Genomic DNA, 21002 nt, shown 5'->3' with positions numbered 1-21002 from the left:
TTGCTGGAAATGTAACACTCCCATTGGTTGTGCTCTCACCAAAACGGTCAAACCATCCAATGGCTGGTATTATAACCGATCACATGTGCAGCATCATGACAGCTGTAGATTAAACAGAGGCAAAGATGACAGCATCCTTGGCTGCAAATAATAGGGGGGTTTACTTACACTTTAAACAGATGGTTAGGGATATATCCAACAGGTACAGTGATACTCTCTCATTTATCTCCACTGTTTAATGTTTCTCAGACTCTCCAAGCATCAGGAAATTGCCAGCAATTAATTTCAGTGGAAGATACGGATATACTAGAGCAGAGTACGGAAGCCGACACAGCCCACACTACACAGGGGAAATTTACAATAATATATAATAAACAGTGTGGAATAATTGAAAGCTCTATCAGGATTTAATTTCTATCTATGTTGGGAGATTTCCTGCACCCTATATCCTGGGAAAGAAAGTAATGGGCACTTTTACAGGGGCACATGGAAAACTGTGACAGAGGTATAACCCTTCCCCATGCTATCCAATATTAAAAAAAAAAGTTTTGGCTGCAAGTTCACCTTTGAAGAATGTCAATTTAAATTGTTGTTTTTCAATGTCATCCCTCTGGTGCCTCAACTAGTTATCTCAATGAAAATGACTAGTTTTATAAATATATAATACTGATCTACGTTATCACATAAGTGTTGTACTTAAGGATTGGAGTTGTGAAACTGTAATCCGTATAAATTCCAACACTTTTTAGTTGCCACCAAAGTAATTTACACTTTACCTTTCACTTAATAAGTTAGACACATTGAAGTACCCTACACACATTTAGCTAAGCTATCTCTCACAAAAATGAGATCACAGTGTCATGGCAGATTAATGTATACAAAATAACTACCTTGCATTTTCTGCCATCCACAGTTTCCTCATCAAACTCTTCTCCAACTGTGAACTGGATCTCTGTAGTTCTAACCGTGGTAGATGTCTTAATATAAAACTGGTCTCCATTCTGACGGATCTCAACGTGAGGTTTAGAAGCTGCGGCCACTGCCACTTTCCTGAGCATAGCATTCACACCTGTGTTGTTGAAATAATTGAGAAAAGACCCAATAAATAATTATTATCGATTTTGAGGTTTAAATGGTCCTATGCAACTAATGACCTATTTTAGAAGTAGCCTAAATATTTGGTTTAGTTCAGGGCTCTTCTAGGCTCCTCCCATGCTTACAGATAAACCCTTATTAATTGCTCTACAGATTTTAGTTTCAGTAGTACACAATATAATAGTCATATATAATTCCATCATAATGTACATAACTATATCCGTTTTTTTGTTCTGGGTCAGTGAATCAGAAAATATTGAAAATTCATGTTAAAGTGGTAGTAAAGTCTTCTATCTTTTTGACTTGTACTTACAGGTAAGCCTATAATAAGGCTTACCTGTAGGTACAGTGAATATCTCCTAAACTTGCACTGCTTAGGAGGTATTCACACTGCATGCAGCCGGTAATGTCACATACCCATGCCGTCCCTTCAGAGCTCCACACCGCGACCGTGACTCCCACGGGAGTGACGTTATCACGGCTTGGCCAATCAGACGACCGGAGCACTTGAACCCGGAAGGAAAACCGGCTGAAGATGGAAGCCCTGTCAGTGGTGACAGTGCACCACTGGAGGGCTTCAATCTAAGGTAAGTATTTCATAACGTGCTAGTATGCAATGCATACTAGCACAATATGCAATTTTCTAGCAGGGGTTTAAAGAAAATATTATTGCGGTTTAAAATCGCTTTAAGGCTTCCTTTAATGTGTATCTGAACCTGAAATCAAAAATGTAATCTATTGCAGCTAAACAATTCTTCGATGTGGTGGTTGCATTTGTTTTATTTCTCAGCCTATGAACACTTTCAGCAAGTACAGAAAATTGCTGTTGATCTTGTCAGAAATTCAATATTCTTGTCACTTCCTGTGAGTTTAAAAGAAAGCACATTTTATTTTGTAAACTGTTAGTCCTAATCCATAATGTAATCATATGAACAAAGACAGACATGTTTGAATTAGATACAATAAATAAATGAGTATAGACATGAGAGCGGTTATAAGTGTTACTTGTAGGATTACAAAGTGAATTTTTTTTTTTTTTTAAGAAAAATGCAACTACATTTAACGACTGGAAACCTGCATTGTATAAAATGTATGGTTTGGGGTTTAAATACAATTTTTAAGATTATTTCTGTGTTTAATACACCCAATTTTAAATGTATATTTTAGACATTAATCACCTCAGAGTAGTTCATTAGAAAGCTGATATTCAATAAGTTCCAAAAGCTGAAAAAAAACTCTGATTGTTGTGGCTAGAGCTAATGTAGAACATTTTTTGCAAATACCCAGTAATTATAGTAGTTGCCTATACCAATTCATGTTCTGTGGTCCAATTTTTTAACACAAGAAACAATTAGACTCTCCAAATAACTTTTCTTAACCACCCAACATCTACAGGAGAGGGTGAAACTGCAATCTTCTCCTATTGATAAATATTTTACCGCATTGGAGACACAATACCAAGAGACCTGCATCTAAAAATAGGCTTGTAGAGATGTTTTTTTGTTGACTATGGAGCACAAACTAGCTGATGTAAAAAAAAAAACATTGAGATCTATTTTTTTTAAGCTAATCGTAAGCATGTGTATCATTTTAGTGAAAATATATATGATGCATCTCTAATAACATATGTAATAGCCAATAAATGCGCCAATAAAATAAAACACAAAAACATTCTTAAGGTATCGGTATGCCCTGTTAATCAAAGCCACAAGCTTGGATTGTTGCTTATACATACAAAGGTTTATAAAAGATTCAGAATGACAGCTAAATCAATGTTTTCACCAATTGTTTTTCTTTTTATGCGTTTCAGAAAAGCTATGTAAATGTATGTATATTTTAATCACATTTCAGTCTATTTTTGGTTTAAAAATTTTGACTCAGCATAATATCACCAATGTTTATTGGATATTAGATTGTAAGCTCTAAGAGCAGGGCCCTCCTATTCCTTCTGTATTGGAATTGTACTGTCCCCCTTTTTATTGTAAAGCGCTGTGTAAAGTGTTGCCGCTATATAAATCCTGTATAATAAATAATCTTGGGTGAATCATAAACTATATTGATATTGCTATTTTAAGAATCAAAGCATGACTTTTAGGGTGAGTCTTTTTCATTTTGTTTGACAGTGCTATCTTACATATGTGCACCCCCAAAAAAAATCCACGTTAAGTAGTGATACAAACCAAATTAAATTATACAGTTTTTACTCATTTTCACATGACATAAAGTGAAATGACGAAAGAGTTATTTATTTCTGTTGGAGAATTGCACCTGTATTCTAGACTACTACGTGTGCACAGGGGAATAAAAATACTTTACAAAATACCTTCTTCCTGCCTGGAAAATGAATTCCTGAGAGTTACTATACATTGCACCCCTTTAACACTTATGATAGATTTATAAGCAGTAAATGTGTAATTTACAAAATATTCACTGCATGTGGAATCACTTACTGTAATTTAAAACACATGCACCAAAAATATACAATTGAAATGAATGATTGGTGTGTGTCATAGTCACTGCTTTATACATATAACCTATACACTTTTCATACGATTCTGTTACTTTACTTTTCTTTTGGCAAATAACCAACCCATAAATACTTTTGCAATAATACTAAACCTGCCTGGATCCCCACCTGTAGATGTTAGTCTGTTAGAAGAAAGTACATTTCTATAAGTAACATCTTTCCCCATTAAAAAAATTATTCGCTCCATTCGTAAACATTTCACACATTCAACTATCTATCTATCTATCTATCTATCTATCTATCTATCTATCTATCTATCTATCTATCTATCTATCTATCTATCTATCAATCTATCTATCTATTGACAAAAATGATGTAGCTATGGGGCTATCTCATTAGAAACAAAATAAAGCCAGTAACTTTGGAGTCCTTTGAAAAGTTAGCAATCGCAATTAATTTACAGTGTATAAATAATAGACAAGGATAATTAATATAATACTAGAGTGCAAAAGCTTAAGCATAAGATTAAGATGCTAATATCCTACACAATTAGTGGTCTGCATGTCTTACCAAGGGCTTTCAGAAGTTCATCAAAATTCTCGCTGCTTTTCATTTTCCAGATTCCTGCAAAATCCGGCATGGTATCTGTGCTAATTCCCTGGCAGGCGTTGGCAGTGAGAAGGGCAGAAATGAAGGAACAGAAAGGCTCACCCTGAGAGAAACGGTCTGATTCCAGCCAGACGTCTAAATGAGTCCTGTCTTATTCTCTCATGTGTGTCATCTTGATGGAGGAGAGAATAGGTGCCCCTCCTTCTGCCCTCTCCTCTGCCCCCTTTCTGAAATGTCAGTTTTTCATTCAGGACATAAGTACCTTACCAGGATATATTCCTATTATATGAATAATGGACACTGCTACATTTCTGTTTAGCTGTAGCTTAAGGTCTACAATGTAATGGATGATACTTATTTGAGAAAGAAAGTATCTTTCTGGATATAAAAAAAAAACATATTGCAAACATATTTATTTCTTCTGGAGAGTTTAAAGAACACCACAGCTGCACAGTATGCTATATTGTATTTGTTATGTCCGTTACAAATGGGAAAAAAAATTTACATTTAGACAACTCTGTGAAAGATGTACCTAAAAATGTGTATGTATTTGTATAAAAAGGTATAAAAGTACAGTATGCGCACTTTGCAGTGGCGGCCCAATTATTAGGGGCGCTGCCCCCTAATCCATGTGCCCGGCCCATAATCTCCATGCAGGGCGCCGGATGCATGAATTTATATGTTTTTTTTTTTTTTTTTTAGAAGCACGTGATTAGAAGCACACCCACTTGTGTGACATTAGCAAATTATATTCGCTAATGTCTTCCTGCTTCTCCTCCCGGCCAATAAGGAAGCCGGTCCTCAGACCCGATCGGCCAGGAAGTCTTAGGACTCTTGGCCAATCGGGTCTCAGAACACACTTCCTGTTTGGCCGGGAGGAGAAACAACAGCTCAGGCTTGGCTCTTCCCTCTGCAACCTTCTACCCGCACCTCCACGCGTGAGGTAAGGCCATAGATCGCCGCCTTCCTGATTGCTCAATTAAGAGTCGGGGGGTTAGTGCAAGCGAGTGATGAGGGGGTAGGTTTGTTTGCCCCCACCTCAAAATTTCCAGTACCAGCCGTCACTGGCACCTTGTATGTAACTATTATGTTCCTCTATGACATGTGACATCCTAAAAAAACAAAAGGATTTATGCACCATGAACTCAATTTCTTGTAGTCCCTTGAGGATCACAGGAATTTAGAGACTATCGAGTTGTACTGCTGCCTACAGGAGGACTGGACACTGGCATTAAAAAAAATTGTGGTCAGCCCAGTATAACCCATCATACTCCCAGTATGCCTCACTTTTGTGAAACGCTGTGCTGATAGCACGATCATAAACACGGATTTTACCGTTGGTATAAAAATCACATTTTCTTTTGTGTCCATTGAAGGTCACAGGAATCCAGAGATTGTCAGGGTGTCCAAACGCAATGCAACAGCAGCAAAATACTTACAGGCCCATGCAGAAAATAACAGAACTGGGGCTTGCCTGTAGCTCAGAGAGCCACCTAAAGGACTTTATGTCAAAAGCCAGAATCAAATGTGGTCTGAACATCCACCTAATAGAACTTCCAGAGTATGTGAACAGAAGACAAGGTGGAAGCCTTGTAATGCTAAAAAGCTATTGTCTAATGCCAACAAACCTAAGAAGCACTTACAAACCTAGGGACTGGGGCTATAATCCCTGTTCGAGATGACCTGCTAGGGCCACATGGAGAACTGTTAATCTGTCCAGTCATACAGGTTAAAAATAATAAACTGGGGAATGGTCCGGAAGTAAAACTCTAGCTTGTAGCCTCTGGAAACCACCTCCTGCACACAAGATGCTTGTTGTCAAAGTATCAGCAAAGGCTAACAGATGTTCCCCCACATTGGAAAGTAGGGTTGGCTTTGGAAGTTGAGGCCTGGTAGTAAGGGAAAAGATCCTCTGACGAGGAGTGTGTCTTCCCAGATTGAGCCCTAGGTTTTTTCTGCTAGGAAGGTGGGTACTCTTACCCTGCTGTGCCAAGCAAAGTATTTATGGTACAAAGATTAGTGAAATAGCAAAGCTATTAAACATTAAAAAAATACAAAACATATAAAAGTAAGAAAATATCCACTTGTAACTCGAAATCCAAGTGATAATCCCATTTTTCACTGAGAAATCAAATTAATTAGTACATCCTCCATCAGTGTAATGACCCGTCACCAAAAATGAATGTACGGAGGCTTACTAGAGTTCCATGACCTCCTAATATAATAAAAAGGTCAATAACTTGCATGAATAGAAAGCTCCCTGGCACATTGTAGGACACACAAATTGATAGTAGATCAGATGCAAAACCGCCCAAAGATGTTAGATTGTTTTCCAGTTAAGCCCTTGTTCACATTGACTGTGGCTTTGAAATCGTGTGAGTTAATCTGAAATTGCACGATTTCAAAGCTGCATGTCAGTGCAACTTCAGGTGCGAATTGGAAGACATCTGTGTGGCTTCATGCACAGATGTCTATGCAAGTCATACCCAAAATTTCCAAAAGTAGTGCAGAAACTACCTTTTCAGATCGATGCAATACTGCAAAGATTTAAACAGTGCTACTTGTCATGCCATTTGACCTGTCAAATGGCATGACAAGTCACTCCAATGTGAACAAGGGCTTAGGGTAAAAAGGACCCTCAGTGCCGGTGCCAAATTCCCTTGCCACTCAAAACAAGCAAAAAAGGAAACCCATGCTCCACATAGTGTGAACTAGATACCAACAATTTATTAAAAACTAGAAACTGCACTTGCAGAGAAAAAAAGGCCGATACAGCACTACATAATCACATCAACATGAGGGACACAGCAGGAGTAGGGTCGGGCAGCTGAAGGTGACCAAGGCACTGTAGACAGGTAGCAGAGACACACAGAGGAGTGTCACTTGTGATCAGGAACAGCAAGGTGCTTCCTTATTGTTGAATTGTGATAAAGAGAACATTGGATGCGTATGCGACACTGCACCCAGTGGATGATGTTGTCACTTAAAGTGGAGGTTCCATCAAAAAAACAATTTTGCTTTAAACTGTAGCTTACGACTAAAAAAGAAAAAAAAAGAAACATTTTTTTTACTCATCAGGAAATGCCTGTTGCTATGCGGTCCCACGAAATCTGCCTTTGAAACCACCTAGGATTCTGACATCATCTCCCTCTAATGCTCCTGGGAAATGTGTGTCATCATTTCCCAGGATGCATTGCGCTGTCCAATTATCACTCCCCATCTATAAACTATCTTTTTTGAATATCTATGTGGATCGGCGACAGATTGTAAAATAGTAAGTGACCAGATTTATAGTATAAAAATGCAGGATGAAAGGACATACATTTAAAAAATGCTAATTGTGGTTGGAACTCCGCTTTAATGCCTTAACATCAATCCCTTCTGTGGTGAAGCCCACAGAAACCAAGAATTTAAACAGCGCCCAGCAATCCTAGAAGACAAAGTGAGTCTTTAGCAATAGAGTCACACCTGGGGCTGTGTCAAGGATCTGGACTTTGAGAGTGCTCTGGAAATTTCCACAATATAGAATTCAGTGCCCAAAAGCCATATTCCATGTTAGCCTTGCAACATCCAGTCCTGTAGGTTCTGGGTGTGGCAAACCAAGGTCATGCTGAATGAATGCCAATCCAGATAGCTGCATATAAAGAGAAGACCTTCATTCTCCAAGGACCCTTGCAAAAAAAAAAACAAGGCACCCTGAAAGTAGAAGGGGGTATAATGGGCTGGTCCACAATGTGTTGTTTGCAAGTGTCCAATTCTCCTGTAGGCAGCAGTATATCACCCAACAGTCTCTAAATTCCTTGGCCCTTTAATGGACAAGAAAGAAAGTAGGTTTGCCTAAACGAAGAATGTTACTTGATTTTTTAAATGTGTGATTTTTAACACTTTCATATCTATATGCAAGCTGATCTGTATAAAACCTATTTTCCAAAGGTCTTACTCACCTAATTACCGGTATTGGGGTTAGGTAAGTACCCATCCTTTTTGCCATCCTGGTATTAGTAATTATAGACAGCTTTGGTCTCTTGTTTTTTGGGTAAAGGGGTGTTCCACTTTTGGGGACCTCCGTAAAGCATGCATGCATGCATGAAAAGCATGTGAGCTAGACTCAGTTTGGAAGAGGACCAGATAATTACTCTTGGCAAAGAAATACCCACTAATGAATTCTCAGGGATGGAAAGCCACACATTTTGTATTATTTTCTATTAAAGAAACATTTATTTTAACTCTCCAGGTGCTAAAACTGTATAAAAATATGTTTCAGCACTACGGAGAGCTCCGACTGATTTTCAGGCTAACTTCACAAATTGTATTGATATGGCTATAACTTTCACTAAATGCTAATTTGCTGTACTATAAGCATGACAAAAGTGAGTTGTAAAATTTGAAAATTGTGCAGGTTTTTCAACCCAGCTATTATATTTTGATAGCAGCATCACAGTGACTTTACAGTGAAAAAACACACCACAGCATTCCTGACTAATGCCGCGTACACACGATAATTTTTCGTCATGAAAGAAAACTTTGTTTTTCAGCATGTCCAAAAAACTATGTTTTTCCAACTTCATCATTAAAAACGACATTGCCCACACACCATCGTTTTTAAAAAATGATGAACAAAGCGCGGTGACGTACAACACGTACGACGGCACTCTGAAGGGTACGTTCTATTCGCCTTTGGGCTGCTTTAGCTGATTACTTGTTAGTAAAAGACGATTCGCGCTTTTTTGTCTGTTACAGCGTGATGAATGTGCTTACTCCATTATGAATGGTAGTTTTACCAGAACGAGCGCTCCCATCTCATAACTTGCTTCTGAGCATGCGCGGGTTTAAAAAATGCAGCATGTTCAAAAAAAAATGTTGTCGTTTTTCAGAAACTGAAAAACGATGTGCAGCCCACACACGATCATTTTAAATGACGTTTTTAAAAACAACGTTTTTATCATGCCGACAAATGATCGTGTGTACGCGGCATAGGAAGCTGCATATAGCATCACTTTTGTCTGCAGTGAAACCAGCCAGTGCACTCATCTGACAGTCTTGTGGTAGAATATATGCCAAAAAAAGTGCATCCAATATAATTTTTAAAGTTTTAAAGTTGTGTCTGATAACTGATGAGCATGAATTTATGTTTGCAAGTTAAACACTAGAAACAGCACTTAATTGGCTGGTATACAGCTGCAATATTAAAGTCTATTTATTAGCTATGAGCATAGTGCTGTGTTCATGCTCCCTGAGGCAGTGGAACAGTTAATGAATGTCACAGCTGCAGTTTGAGGTATGATAGACTGTTCCAGCTGGTATATGGGTGTTAGCCACTTGGGATCTAGCTGCAGACATTAAGGTGTCATAAATCCAAGTTCCTTCTGGCTGTAATGCCATGCATTGAAAAATAAATCTGCATAATATGACACTCCCATTATTACTTGTATAGGAGGTTTCCACCAGCCTTCTAGTTGCCTGCTGAGTATAGTATCAACAGTGGATTAAGTGTTTGTTGTCATAAAGTAGTAGTCTGATTGCAGTCTGCATTACCCCTTTAGTATGAGAAAATTACTTTCTACCTTTTACTGCCAGTGGCAACAATGTTCTATTCACCAGCTGCAATGTAATAAATTATTGGTCTCAGATGGCCAAGAGCTTTAGCAATGCTAAAAATAAAAAATTGGTGAAAAATCATGTTCCCATTAAAACAAGATAATTATGTTAATAATAATAAATTTAATAATAATATTAATATATTTTTACATGATAAAGTGTTCTGATCTTTTATTGTTATGTCTACTTAAAGATAACATTGAGCTAGATTCTGTAGATACGCCGTTGTAACTCTGAATCTACGCCGTCGTAAATTTAAGCGTATTCTGGAAACCAGATACGCTTAAATTAGGCTAAGATACGAGCGGCGTAAGTCTCCTACGCCGTCATATCTTAGGGTGCATATTTACGCTGGCCGCTAGGTGGCGCTTCCGTTGATTTCGGCATAGAATATGCAAATGAGCTAGATACGCCGATTCAGAAACGTACGTCCGCCCGGCGCATTTTTTTACGTCGTTTACGTTAGGCTTTTTCCGGCGTAAGGTTACTCCTGCTATATGAGGCGTATCCAATGTTAAGTATGGACGTCGGGACAGCGTCGAATTTTGCGTCGTTTGCGTAAGTCGTTCGTGAATAGGGCTTTGCGTAAATTACGTTCACGTCGAAAGCATTAACTATTTGCGACGTGATTAGGAGCATGCGCACTGGGATACGTTCACGGACAGCGCATGCACCGTTCGTTAGAGATGTCATTTACGTGGGGTCATGTTTTATTTACATAAAACACGCCCACCTCTTCAAAATTTGAATTCAGCGCGCTTACGCCGGCAGATTTACGCTACGCCGCCGTAACTTAGGGCGCAGGTTCTTTGTGAATCCAGCCCCTGCCTCACTAAGTTACGGCGTCGTAGCGTATCTGAGATACGCTACGCCCGCACAAGGTTACGGCGGGCTATATGAATCTAGCCCATTGTTTTCATTCCTGCTGTTCTTTATTTCACAAACAGACTTGTGAATTCACCCTCTAAGTGACAGTCTGTATATCAAGCAGTAGAATAATCATCTATGCTCAAAGCCCAGCCCAAGCTTCGTCATCCTGTTTTCATGTTTTTAAGCAGTAATCACTCTCTCCACTCTCCAGCGCGGCCCTACATATCCTCCTCTATAGTTTAGCACCAGTCAGTCTTCCTCTAAATTGATGATGCCTAGCATCATTCATTTGCTTCCTGTGAGCCTTGAGTAAAGTCTACTTTGTGATTTTGCAGGGAGTGATGTCATCAGGCTCTGGCCACTCACACAGTCGGAGTCCGCAAACCCGGAAGGAAGACCGGGGAAGAAGGAAGCCCTCTCAGCGGTGACAGCGTGCCGCTGGAGGGCTTCATTTTAAGGTAAGTATTTCATATTGTGCTAATATATGATGCATACTAGCACATTTTGCTATTATTTTGCAGGGGAAAGGTTTTTATTCTTTTATTGCCTGCCAAGCCTGTCCAGACTCACAGGAGAATGCTCTAGAACAGGGGTGTCAAACTCAATTTCATTGTGGGCCGCATCAGCATTATGATTGTTCTCAAAAGGGCTGGTTGTATCTGTAAGACTAGATGTTCAGTGCATCACCTCCTCTTACATTAGATGTCAAGAGCCACCCCACCATCAGAAGTTGAGTCCCCCTCACTCTCCCTTACATCACAGTGTACCCCCTTTCCTTATGCTGCTGCTGGGAAGAAGATGGATGCATTGCTTGAAAGCAGAAAGTGAGGGTCTGGAGGAGGACTAGCTGCAGGAAAGGTGCGAGGGCCGGATTTGGCTTGCGAGCCTTGTGTTTGACACCTGTGCTCTAGAGAGTGGTGCCACATAGTTATGTGGCTTTGTTTTCCACAGCATTTAGGACCAACTGGAGCAATAGGAGGAGGTAGAGGACCCATAATAGGGGAAGAGTTAAAACTAGAAGTGGGTGTTAACCTTTTGCAAACCGCATAATGCATATTTGCAGGGACCGGTAAAGTGTCTATAAGTGTCGGTAAAGTCTATAGCAGCCAAAGGTTGTGTGCTGCAATCATGCTCTCTGCGAGACCCAAACTTAGTGGCACAAGGTAGAGAAGCATGAAGGGGTTGATAAAAGTTAGTGAGAGTGAGTGTGTGGTTTTTAATTAAAAGTTAGAGTTTCAATAGATATGCAGACATCTTCTTAAGAACAACAGGCACTGAGATATTTATCGATCCTCCAAGACACACTTCGACACTGGCCTATAACAGCAATGCATGTAGGGTACTATGATCCAATTTCATCTTCAGTAGCCTACTGAAAGTAAAAACCCATCCTAGACAATAAACTTTTCACACTGAGGATCTATTCACACATTTCAATGTAACAATACATTGTATTTATGAGTATTTAAACACATTAGTGTGAAATTTATTACGTAATTGCTCATTGATGCACTTTTTGGTATGTTTTTACTGCATGACTTCATTGTACAAATGGTAACCATTTGGAGACCCACTCCACAGGGCAGCCTTATCTTTGCCCTGTCCTCGAAAGTACAGGACCATTACTGGTTACACCTTGTTGTGGTTCTATTTGTTCTGCCAGCTAAAAGTGAATTTTGGACTTCTGAAGTAATTAAAGTGTTTTAGTGTATTTTCCTGTCTATGATTTTACATCATTTTTGTTTTGTCTTTATAACCTGTACACACAGCTTTTTACAGGGGTCCAGTCTCCACCATGTTTATTCATATATCCAAATGTTCATTTTTCTCTATTACCTAGTTTAACATTTGTAGTTTATGTCTGACACCCCAACTAAAGTCTAAGAGTGACCGGCCAGCCAACTCCCTGTTCATTTAGTAAAGTTAATTCTTACTTTGAAAAGTTTTAGTTTACTTTGCAAAGTAAATGATAATAAATTATGTAAACCTGTCTCCATTTTAAATATTTAAATATTTAACCCTGTGCAAGGAATATTAATAAACAGCTATATACTTTATATATAAAAGTGCATATCTATCAACTTCAGAAAGAGGGATACACTGTTGAAGATAGGAAATGTGGCACATGCAAAATGTGGGCATGGCTTCATTGCACTTAATATTGGGCATGGCTTATAGGGGTGTGGTTAGAGTCTTAACCTATTCACAGGATGTAATGTAACTTCCTAAAGTTTTGCTAAAAATAACTGTTGCCCTTTACCCAACCCTTTACCTGAGTGAAGGCTCCTGTCCAATGCTGCTGCATCTCATTTGGGGAGATTTACTTAAAAAACAGACCAAAGAATTGGAGATTTACTAAAGCTGGCGCACTCAGAATACTCAATCAATTTGTTACAATCGGAGTTCTTGTTGAGACATAATTATTTTACTTTTCTTGATCAGTTTTATTTACAGTGCCGGGGCACTGCAATGGGGGCAAATACATATACACCCACTACTAGGCTACTAGGAGGAGGTGTACATCTGGGCCAACAACCTGTTTGCCAGACACATTGTGTTTTTTGGAGGATACATTGATGACATTTTGCTCATCTGGAGTGGTGGCCCAGATGTGTTCCCCTCCTTTGTGGCCCATTGTAACGCCAATTCCCTTGGTCTATATTTTACACATATACTTGACTCAACAGAGTTGGTTTTCTTGGATCTAGTCCTAATCCACCAAGAGGGCAGGATCCTTAAAAACATCATGTCAAGCCCACCAGTGGGAATTCTTATCTCCATTATAAGAGTTGCCACCACCGTACATGGAAAAATAATATCCACAAGGGACAATTCAATAGATTAAGGACAAATTGTTTGAGAGGGGAAGACTATGTCTCACAAGGGGAATCCATGAAAAGGAAATTTGAGGAAAAACCATATGCTTTGGAACTGGTCCAAGAGACGTTCCTGTCACATATGAACCCTCTTTCGAGAGAGAAATTGAGGGGTGGAGGGGACAACCTTTAACAACAAATATAGGACAGTTTCCAAAATTATCAAAGAAAATTACAATATATTAATGCTAGATCAGCGCTTAGCCCCGGTGCTGACAGCCGCTCTGCAAGTAAGCTTCAGAAAGGCCCGCACTATGAAAAATATACTTGCACCTATTAAAATACAAAAAGAAAGCACTAGATCTCTGTTGGACATTAGAACAGATTTCGATAACAGAACAGGCATTTTTCAATGTAAAAAAAGAGGATGTCTGACATGCCAAGTAATAAAATCATTACCAATAAAGAAAAAACATACTCAATCAAACAATTCATTACATGTTCAACAGCGTTTGTGATTTATATCCTGCTTTGTCCATGTGGTCTATTGTACGTGGGACGCACTATACCTGCCCTGCGTTCAAGAATTGGGGGATCACCGCAGTTTGATTAAAAAGAGATGCGTTGAACACAGTTCACCACGGCATTTCCTGTGTGCATAGTGACAATATAAAATGTCTAGAAGTTTTTGCTATAGAGACCATCCCCAAGGGGACTTTGACAGCAAATGAGAGATTCTCACTCCTATGTAGAAGAGAAGTACTCTGGAACTATATGCTTGATTCCCTCGCTCCGAAAGGGTTAAACGAGGAACTGGAGACATGTAGTTTTATTTAGTCCATGTAGCATTCAGCCCTATCTATCCAGTTCCTCTCTTTGCGAATGGCCAGTAAGTGGACACATGTGTTGTGACAATTTACCTCATGGGTCCACTTTCTGCTCTCTGCATATAGGATTATATGTACTCATATGTGTATACCTATATGGTTATACAGTTCCTTTTTCCCATATCACCAATAGTTATGTATATTGTTTATTGAGATAAGAACACATTACCAGTAGATTTTTCAATATCTATGGGTCCCCATTGAAAAGTCAATTTATGACGAAACGCATCTGGGCAGGCACGTATTGACGTCACCACATCGTTCTTACAAAGAGGACGGTTTCCTGTTTGCCGGCCAGCATCTGGTTTTAATGCTTCTTTTTTTTTCTAATACATCCTCTCTTCCTTTTGAGCATTCAATAACATCTTATCCTGCGAGACGCTGAGGGGAGATTTTGGCCATCCAGTCGGGTTCCCTGTGATCGAGTGGTCAGCATTGGTCAGCACTGCAATCTAAAGGCCGTGGCTGGGCTATAGCCAATCGTCCTTTATGCTTGCCATTTGGTAAGCAGGTCTGAATTACGGTGGTCGGGCACTTTTTTCTTCATTTGTGTCACTGTGGTGCCATTTAATAGAGGATTGATTTGCTTCACATGGACTATATATTATTCATTTTTGTTGCTTAACATTTAAGGAGTATTGTTTTTTTCATTGGTGTAATGTGTCACGCAATTTATTTATCAACTCCTGTTTGTTAATTGGCACAGCTTTTTCCTGTTTTCTGTTATGGTTTATAATATGTTCATGGACTTTTTATTCTTCTGCAAAATGTGATTGCCATACATTGTTTTGATTAATAAATATGTAATTTTTTTCCAACTTACCTACACCAGGTCTGCAGCTTCATTTAAAGTCCCAAACTTCTTTATTTTTCCTTATTTAGGGATGGAGGCGCACCACATATGCGCCTCATTCAAAGTCCCGCCCTTCCCCCCGTGCCGTTTTTATTCTTCTGCCACCTTTGTTAGCTTGTCTAATAGTAATCTCTGTATTGGCTGTCAGATCTTGTAAAGTTTGATTTTTGGCCCTTAATAAGCTGTGATTTCTGTTTCTACTTGAGGTATCACATAAACGTCTTTACAGACGGCCTGGTAGTAAGTTTCTATATAAGTTGATTTGGGTTTAAAGGCTGTGTGTGTGACTAACTGGTTGCCCGTTCCCGTGACTTTGAAAAAGCATATGCGTGCAAAACGCATCTTGACGGCAACCCTCCAGCTTGCACCTCACGCTGGTTCTCGAGGACTTACGGCCACCACCATCCTGACCAGGGTGTGACATCATCCGTTAGATTCCTCCTCGACTTTCTCCAGCTTTTGGCTTGAGCCTGCAGTGGCTCCTAATTTACTACACATTCCTGTCACATCGAACGGAGTGGATCCATCTAAGGAGATTGACCCACCAGCCTGCATAGCGAGCTGCCTTGTGGAGAGGATTTGATCCTGGTACCTGGTGTTCGTAGACAGTTTGCTATTGCCTGAACCACCAGGGAACTTGCTTTATGGTATGGTAGAATCCTGGTTAGGTTCTGCTCCATGAGGGACCAGCTGTTGGTAGTCATCTGATCAGTGACCGTATAAATCTTCACTTCCCCTTCCTGTCTTAGTATAGGTTCCTGTTCATGCTAGTTTGGTGGATGCTATTTGTTTCTGGTTGCTGACTTTGCTTGTTCCTGACTCCGATTCTTGGTTACCCCTGCCCGTTTCCGACGCTGCCTTCTGGTTGACCCCTGTGTACTTCTGCCTTGGTCTGCTGACTTAGATTGTCCTTTCTCCCATCGGGTTCCTGTCTTTGGCCTCTACTTAACGTGAGTTATTTGCTGGTGGTTCCTTGTTAGACAGTTTGCACCATCTATTGCGGTCCCTTAATACTGACTGCAGGATCTCAACTGTCCATCCACCTAATACTGGGATAACAAGCCTTTCTAGACCATGCCAGCAAGTGGATCTACTGTTCAGGTCAGGATTCTTCAGTGCAGAGGGATTACTGGCGCCGTCCTAGTTGCACTGTTTTCATCATTAGACATCGTAAGCTCCTCGTTGCTCCGGGAACCTCCAGTGACACAGTAGGCTGATTTAATCTTATTCTTTTTTTTTACCTATTACATGTATGATGATTCTTGGTTTTAATGTCATGATGAATACCAATCTAACTTGCCTTTGGTTCACCAACACCACCCAAAAGGAATATTTTTATTAACCCATTGCTTGCCATTGATGGTCTCTGGCAGTGCTACGTTGCACTGAAATGGTTTGTTTTTTCTTGCTGCCATTCATAATCTCCAGTTATGGTTATTGTTCAGCTGCACTAGGGATAACAAATATTTAATTCATTATTTTAATTCTATTTCTATATTTATTCACATGGTCTACAGTTGAACGCTGTTGAAACTTTTGTTATTTATCACATCTAAGAATGCAGGCAGCTGTCCACATAAACCATCCTCCTCACCGCCATTAACATCATCCCATAAATGCACTGTTCTACGAGTGGTTCAAGCCACACTTTCTAATCGCTCTAATGCAAAGTAGTCTTTTTCTGTCAGGATTGCAGGCTGAGAGTGGTGGGAGCTGGCAGTGCGGAGGATGGTCTATGTGGACAGTTTTACCACGGATGCCTGAATTCTTAGATGTGCCTCTTTTAATCATCAACGATGTCAGATGCAAAATTTTTGGGGGGGCACAAACAAACGAAAAAAAAAAACATTTTCAGCCTCACTGTGCCCATCAAATGCAGCTACTGTGCCCATCAATTGCCGCCACTGTGACCATCAAACGCAGCCACTGTGCCCATCAACTGTCGCCACTGGGCCATCAAATGAGGCCACTGTGCCCATCAATTGTCGCCACTGTGCCATCAATTGTCGCCACTGTGCCATGCCATCAATTGTCGCCACTGTGCCGTGCCATCGATTGTTGCCACTTGCCACTGTGCCGTGTCATCAATTGTCGACAATGTGCCATCAATTGTCACCACTGTGCCATGCCATCAATTGTCGACACTGTGCCATCAATTATCGCCACTGTGCCATCAATTGTCGCCACTGTGCCATGTCATCAAACACAGCCATTGTGCCATGCCATCAAACGCAGCCACTGTGCCATCAATTGTCGCCACTGTGCCCATCAATTGTCACCACTGTGCCATGCCATCAAACGCAGCCACTATGCCATCAATTGTCGCCACTGTGCTGTCTCCACTGTGCCATGCCATCAACTGTCGCCACTGTGCCATGCCATCAATTGTCGCCACTGTGCCCATCAATTGCCGTCAGTTTGTCCCCTCAAAAACCGCCAGTTTGCCCTGTAAAATGCTGCCAGATTGCCCCCTCAAATACCACCAGATTGTCCCGCGCCCCGGCACTTACCTTTCTCGGGTCAGCCATCCTCCCTCCACTGTCCCTCGATGTCTTCTCCCACCCTCGATGACGCTTCAGCCAATCAGGTTACAGGTAACCAGACCCGGTGAACCTGATTGGCTGAGACGCGTGTCAGTGTTAACCAGGGAACGCACACCCTGTGCGTCCCCTGGTAACTATTTGGATGCCGATTAGAGCCAACAGGCCGCTTGGTCTGATAGACACTTCAAAAGCCAACCAACTGCTGTTATTCAGATGCGATATACATGCGATTCACTGCTATAAATGTAACCATATTGCTACACTTAGAGGCGCTTTTCTTCTCTTTCATACTCTGTAGCTCCTGATTGATTTTTGCTTCTAATCCCCTTGTGTAGGCTTCCATTTGTGGATGGACATTTTATGGTTACACAACCTGGTCACATTGCTATAATCTTTTTACATTGACTTTAAGCTTATGAATAAATGGTTGTGGAACGAATCATCTGAGTTTCCATTATTTCTTATGGGGAAATTTGCTTTGATATAAAAGTGCTTTCGATTACAAACATGTTTCTGGTACGAATTATGGTCGCAATTCAAGGTTTTACTGTATAAACAATTTTGTTAGCCAGCAAGCTTGTATTTTGCACCACCTCTGACTTACTATTTCAAGGTACTGTCATGAAAAGATAATAAAATGTTTCTTGAGGCCGGGTTCACATCTATGCTAATTGAGTGCGGCTTAAACCGCATCCAATTCGCAGAACATTTCTAAATACATTGTTTTCAATGAGGCTGGTTCACATATGTGCGATGCATTTGCACTGCGCTATGCCGAAAAAACGTGTGCATTTTCTAGGCATTACGGTGCGGCTCAGGTGCGAATTCAGGCCCATTATCTTCTATGGGCACGCATCTGATTCGCAGATGTGTTTATTTCTCTTCAGGATTTGTCTCATTCACCTCAATACACTTCCCCCCTCCCCTTTCCCAGGTCTCCAAATTCGCAGCTAAAACGGAGATGATCTGCTGAACAGTTCTCTTATCTCTCTGCAGAGATAAGAGAGCTGGAATTCGTACCGCACTAGTGTGAATCCGGCCTTAAACTTTGGTTCAAAGAGCACGCTATCCCAGACAGCAGTAGTAATGATCAGGAACCAATGACCATGAACCAACCAAGCGATCGCATACAGGTTGGAGGTTTGGTATTGGAAGAGGAACTGGTATTGGAAAGTTTTTACATAAATGCAGAGAATGCATTAAGGTAAAAAACCTTTTGCCATTAAAATCACGGTAATGCAGTTAGGTATTCATTAAAAAACGAATGTGTTATTACAGCCAATTTAGATTAGCCTCCTCTGTACAGCAGCTCTCAGATTGGGAGAGGAAAGGTCACCACTCTAAGCCAGTTTGGGCTGTATTATACAGTGCTGTTAGTAATCCTTTTAAACATAATTACAGGAGAGAAGAATACAGGGAATATCACATCAGTGTGTTGCTGCTCCTTCACGCAAAGACTGGTATGGGACCTGGTCCAAGCTGCATTGCTTAGCTGCAGAAAAGTCTAGAGCCTGGATGTGCTGTCTGGCTGGAATGCCTAGATCATGAGAATAACTATACAAAGTATAAATATTATGGCAGGTAACAAGTTCAACTTTGTATTTATCTGTTTGCTTTGAGTTCAACTTTAAACATGTTATTGTCACCAACTTTTTTACTGTTCGTGGTACTATTCTGAATATCCTTTAAAAATGACAAAGTTCAAAGCTTTATTAATCACTCATTTCATCTGGAACAGGATCTTAAATCTTTAATGGTCCATAGACAAATTATATTGACATATTATCAGCACTTTGTCTCTCTGTATTTATCTGTTATAGCTAATGACCAAAATTACCTCAGATACTCCCTTGTGTTGGTATGGACATGCCCTGCGGTCAGTCTCCTACTGCCATGTCCACTGGATGCTACTAAAATGTATCCAGACAGAGCAGCTGAGCCCACCCTAATTTTTGACCTACTTGCATCTCCATTAGAAAAAACAAAAAGTAGGTCATTTTTCGACTGCTTGGATACAAATGTTGGAACAAAAATAAACGTAGCAATGAAAATGATGGTATGCTACTGGAAATACTTGTATAACAATGTCAATTTTTTCAGTGGTAAACATTAAATAAAATTAAACACCAAATAAAGTTGCATGATGCTACATTAGTTTCATGTGAATTTAGATTTGCAGATATTTGTCATTAGTATATTTGTTATGGTCATTAAACATAACCATGCATTATTTCCTTAATTATATAGAAAGGGTATATCAGTGGTGTACCCCAAGGTTCAGTGTGGGGACCCTTACTTTTTAATATCTTTATAAATGATATTGGGTTTGGGATCAAAAGTAACATTTCTGTCTTTGCAGGTGACACTAAGCTATGCAGTGGAATAACGTCCTTACAGGATGTCTCCAATTTACAAGCCAACCTCAAATCTCTGTCTAATTGGGCGACTATGTGGCAGATGAGGTTTAACCACTTAAGGACCCCTTCACGCCGATATACTTCGGCAGAATGGCACGGCTGGGCACAATCACGTACATGTACGTGTCTCTTTAAGCCCAACCGTGGGGTCGCGAGCGCACCGCCGACGGCGGAAAATTGGATCATGCTCTGCTGGGGTTTTTCACCTTTTTCTGGGTCAACTGTTGGTATAGAATTGGGTATATGGGATTGTATGATTTTTTTATTTTTTTTATGGTTGAACTGGATGACTTTGACTTTTTTCAACCTGACTAACTATGTAAGGTATCACAACTGAAAGGGTTGATTGCCTTTTGAGCAACTTTCGTTGTTGAGAGTGATTTTAAACCCCAAACCAAAAATATATACTGCAGATTTCCAATCATTAGATGTGGTGGCTTGCATTAGTTTTATATTTTTAGGCTTTTTTTCTCTCTGTTTTCACCTTGTGATCTGGTCAGTAACACACCTCCTGTATTAAAGTGCCCCCACTCTGGATGACGGAGCACAGGGGGCACTTTTGGACAGCAGCATTGTTAGTCTGCGGGGAGGAGAGTGTTGTGCCGCGTACACACGATAATTTTTCGGGTTGTAAAAAACAAAGTTTTTAAAAAATGTAAATTTAAAATGATCGTGTGTGGGCTTCAGAGCATTTTTCGGGTTCTGAAAAACGGGCACATTTTTTTCCGAACATGCTCTATTTTTTCACGATGTTTTAAACAATGTCGTTTTTCGGGTTGTAAAAAATGATCGTGTGTGGGCTTTAACGACGTGAAAAACCCACACATCCTCAGAAGCAAGTTATGAG

The 21002-nt window shown here is 40.1% G+C and overlaps 1 protein-coding gene across 1 annotated transcript in view; it reads right to left on the bottom strand.

Moving 5' to 3' along the window:
- The window catches only part of CRABP1 (cellular retinoic acid binding protein 1), a 36885-nt gene extending 32506 nt beyond the window's left edge, over positions 1 to 4379 (bottom strand). The window contains exons 1-2 of the mRNA XM_040343092.1: positions 4133 to 4379; positions 891 to 1069 (exon numbers count right to left, since the gene is read on the bottom strand). Coding sequence (XP_040199026.1) covers positions 891 to 1069; positions 4133 to 4202 — 249 coding nt within the window. The 5' untranslated portion in view covers positions 4203 to 4379. The remainder of the gene's footprint in view (positions 1 to 890; positions 1070 to 4132) is intronic.
- Positions 4380 to 21002: the final 16623 nt, after the last annotated feature.

The sequence above is a fragment of the Rana temporaria genome, chromosome 3 (genome assembly GCF_905171775.1).
Source record: "Rana temporaria chromosome 3, aRanTem1.1, whole genome shotgun sequence".
Lineage (NCBI taxonomy): Eukaryota > Metazoa > Chordata > Amphibia > Anura > Ranidae > Rana > Rana temporaria.
Note: the sequence above shows the minus strand (reverse complement) of the source record. Positions and strands in the feature narration are given on the sequence as shown.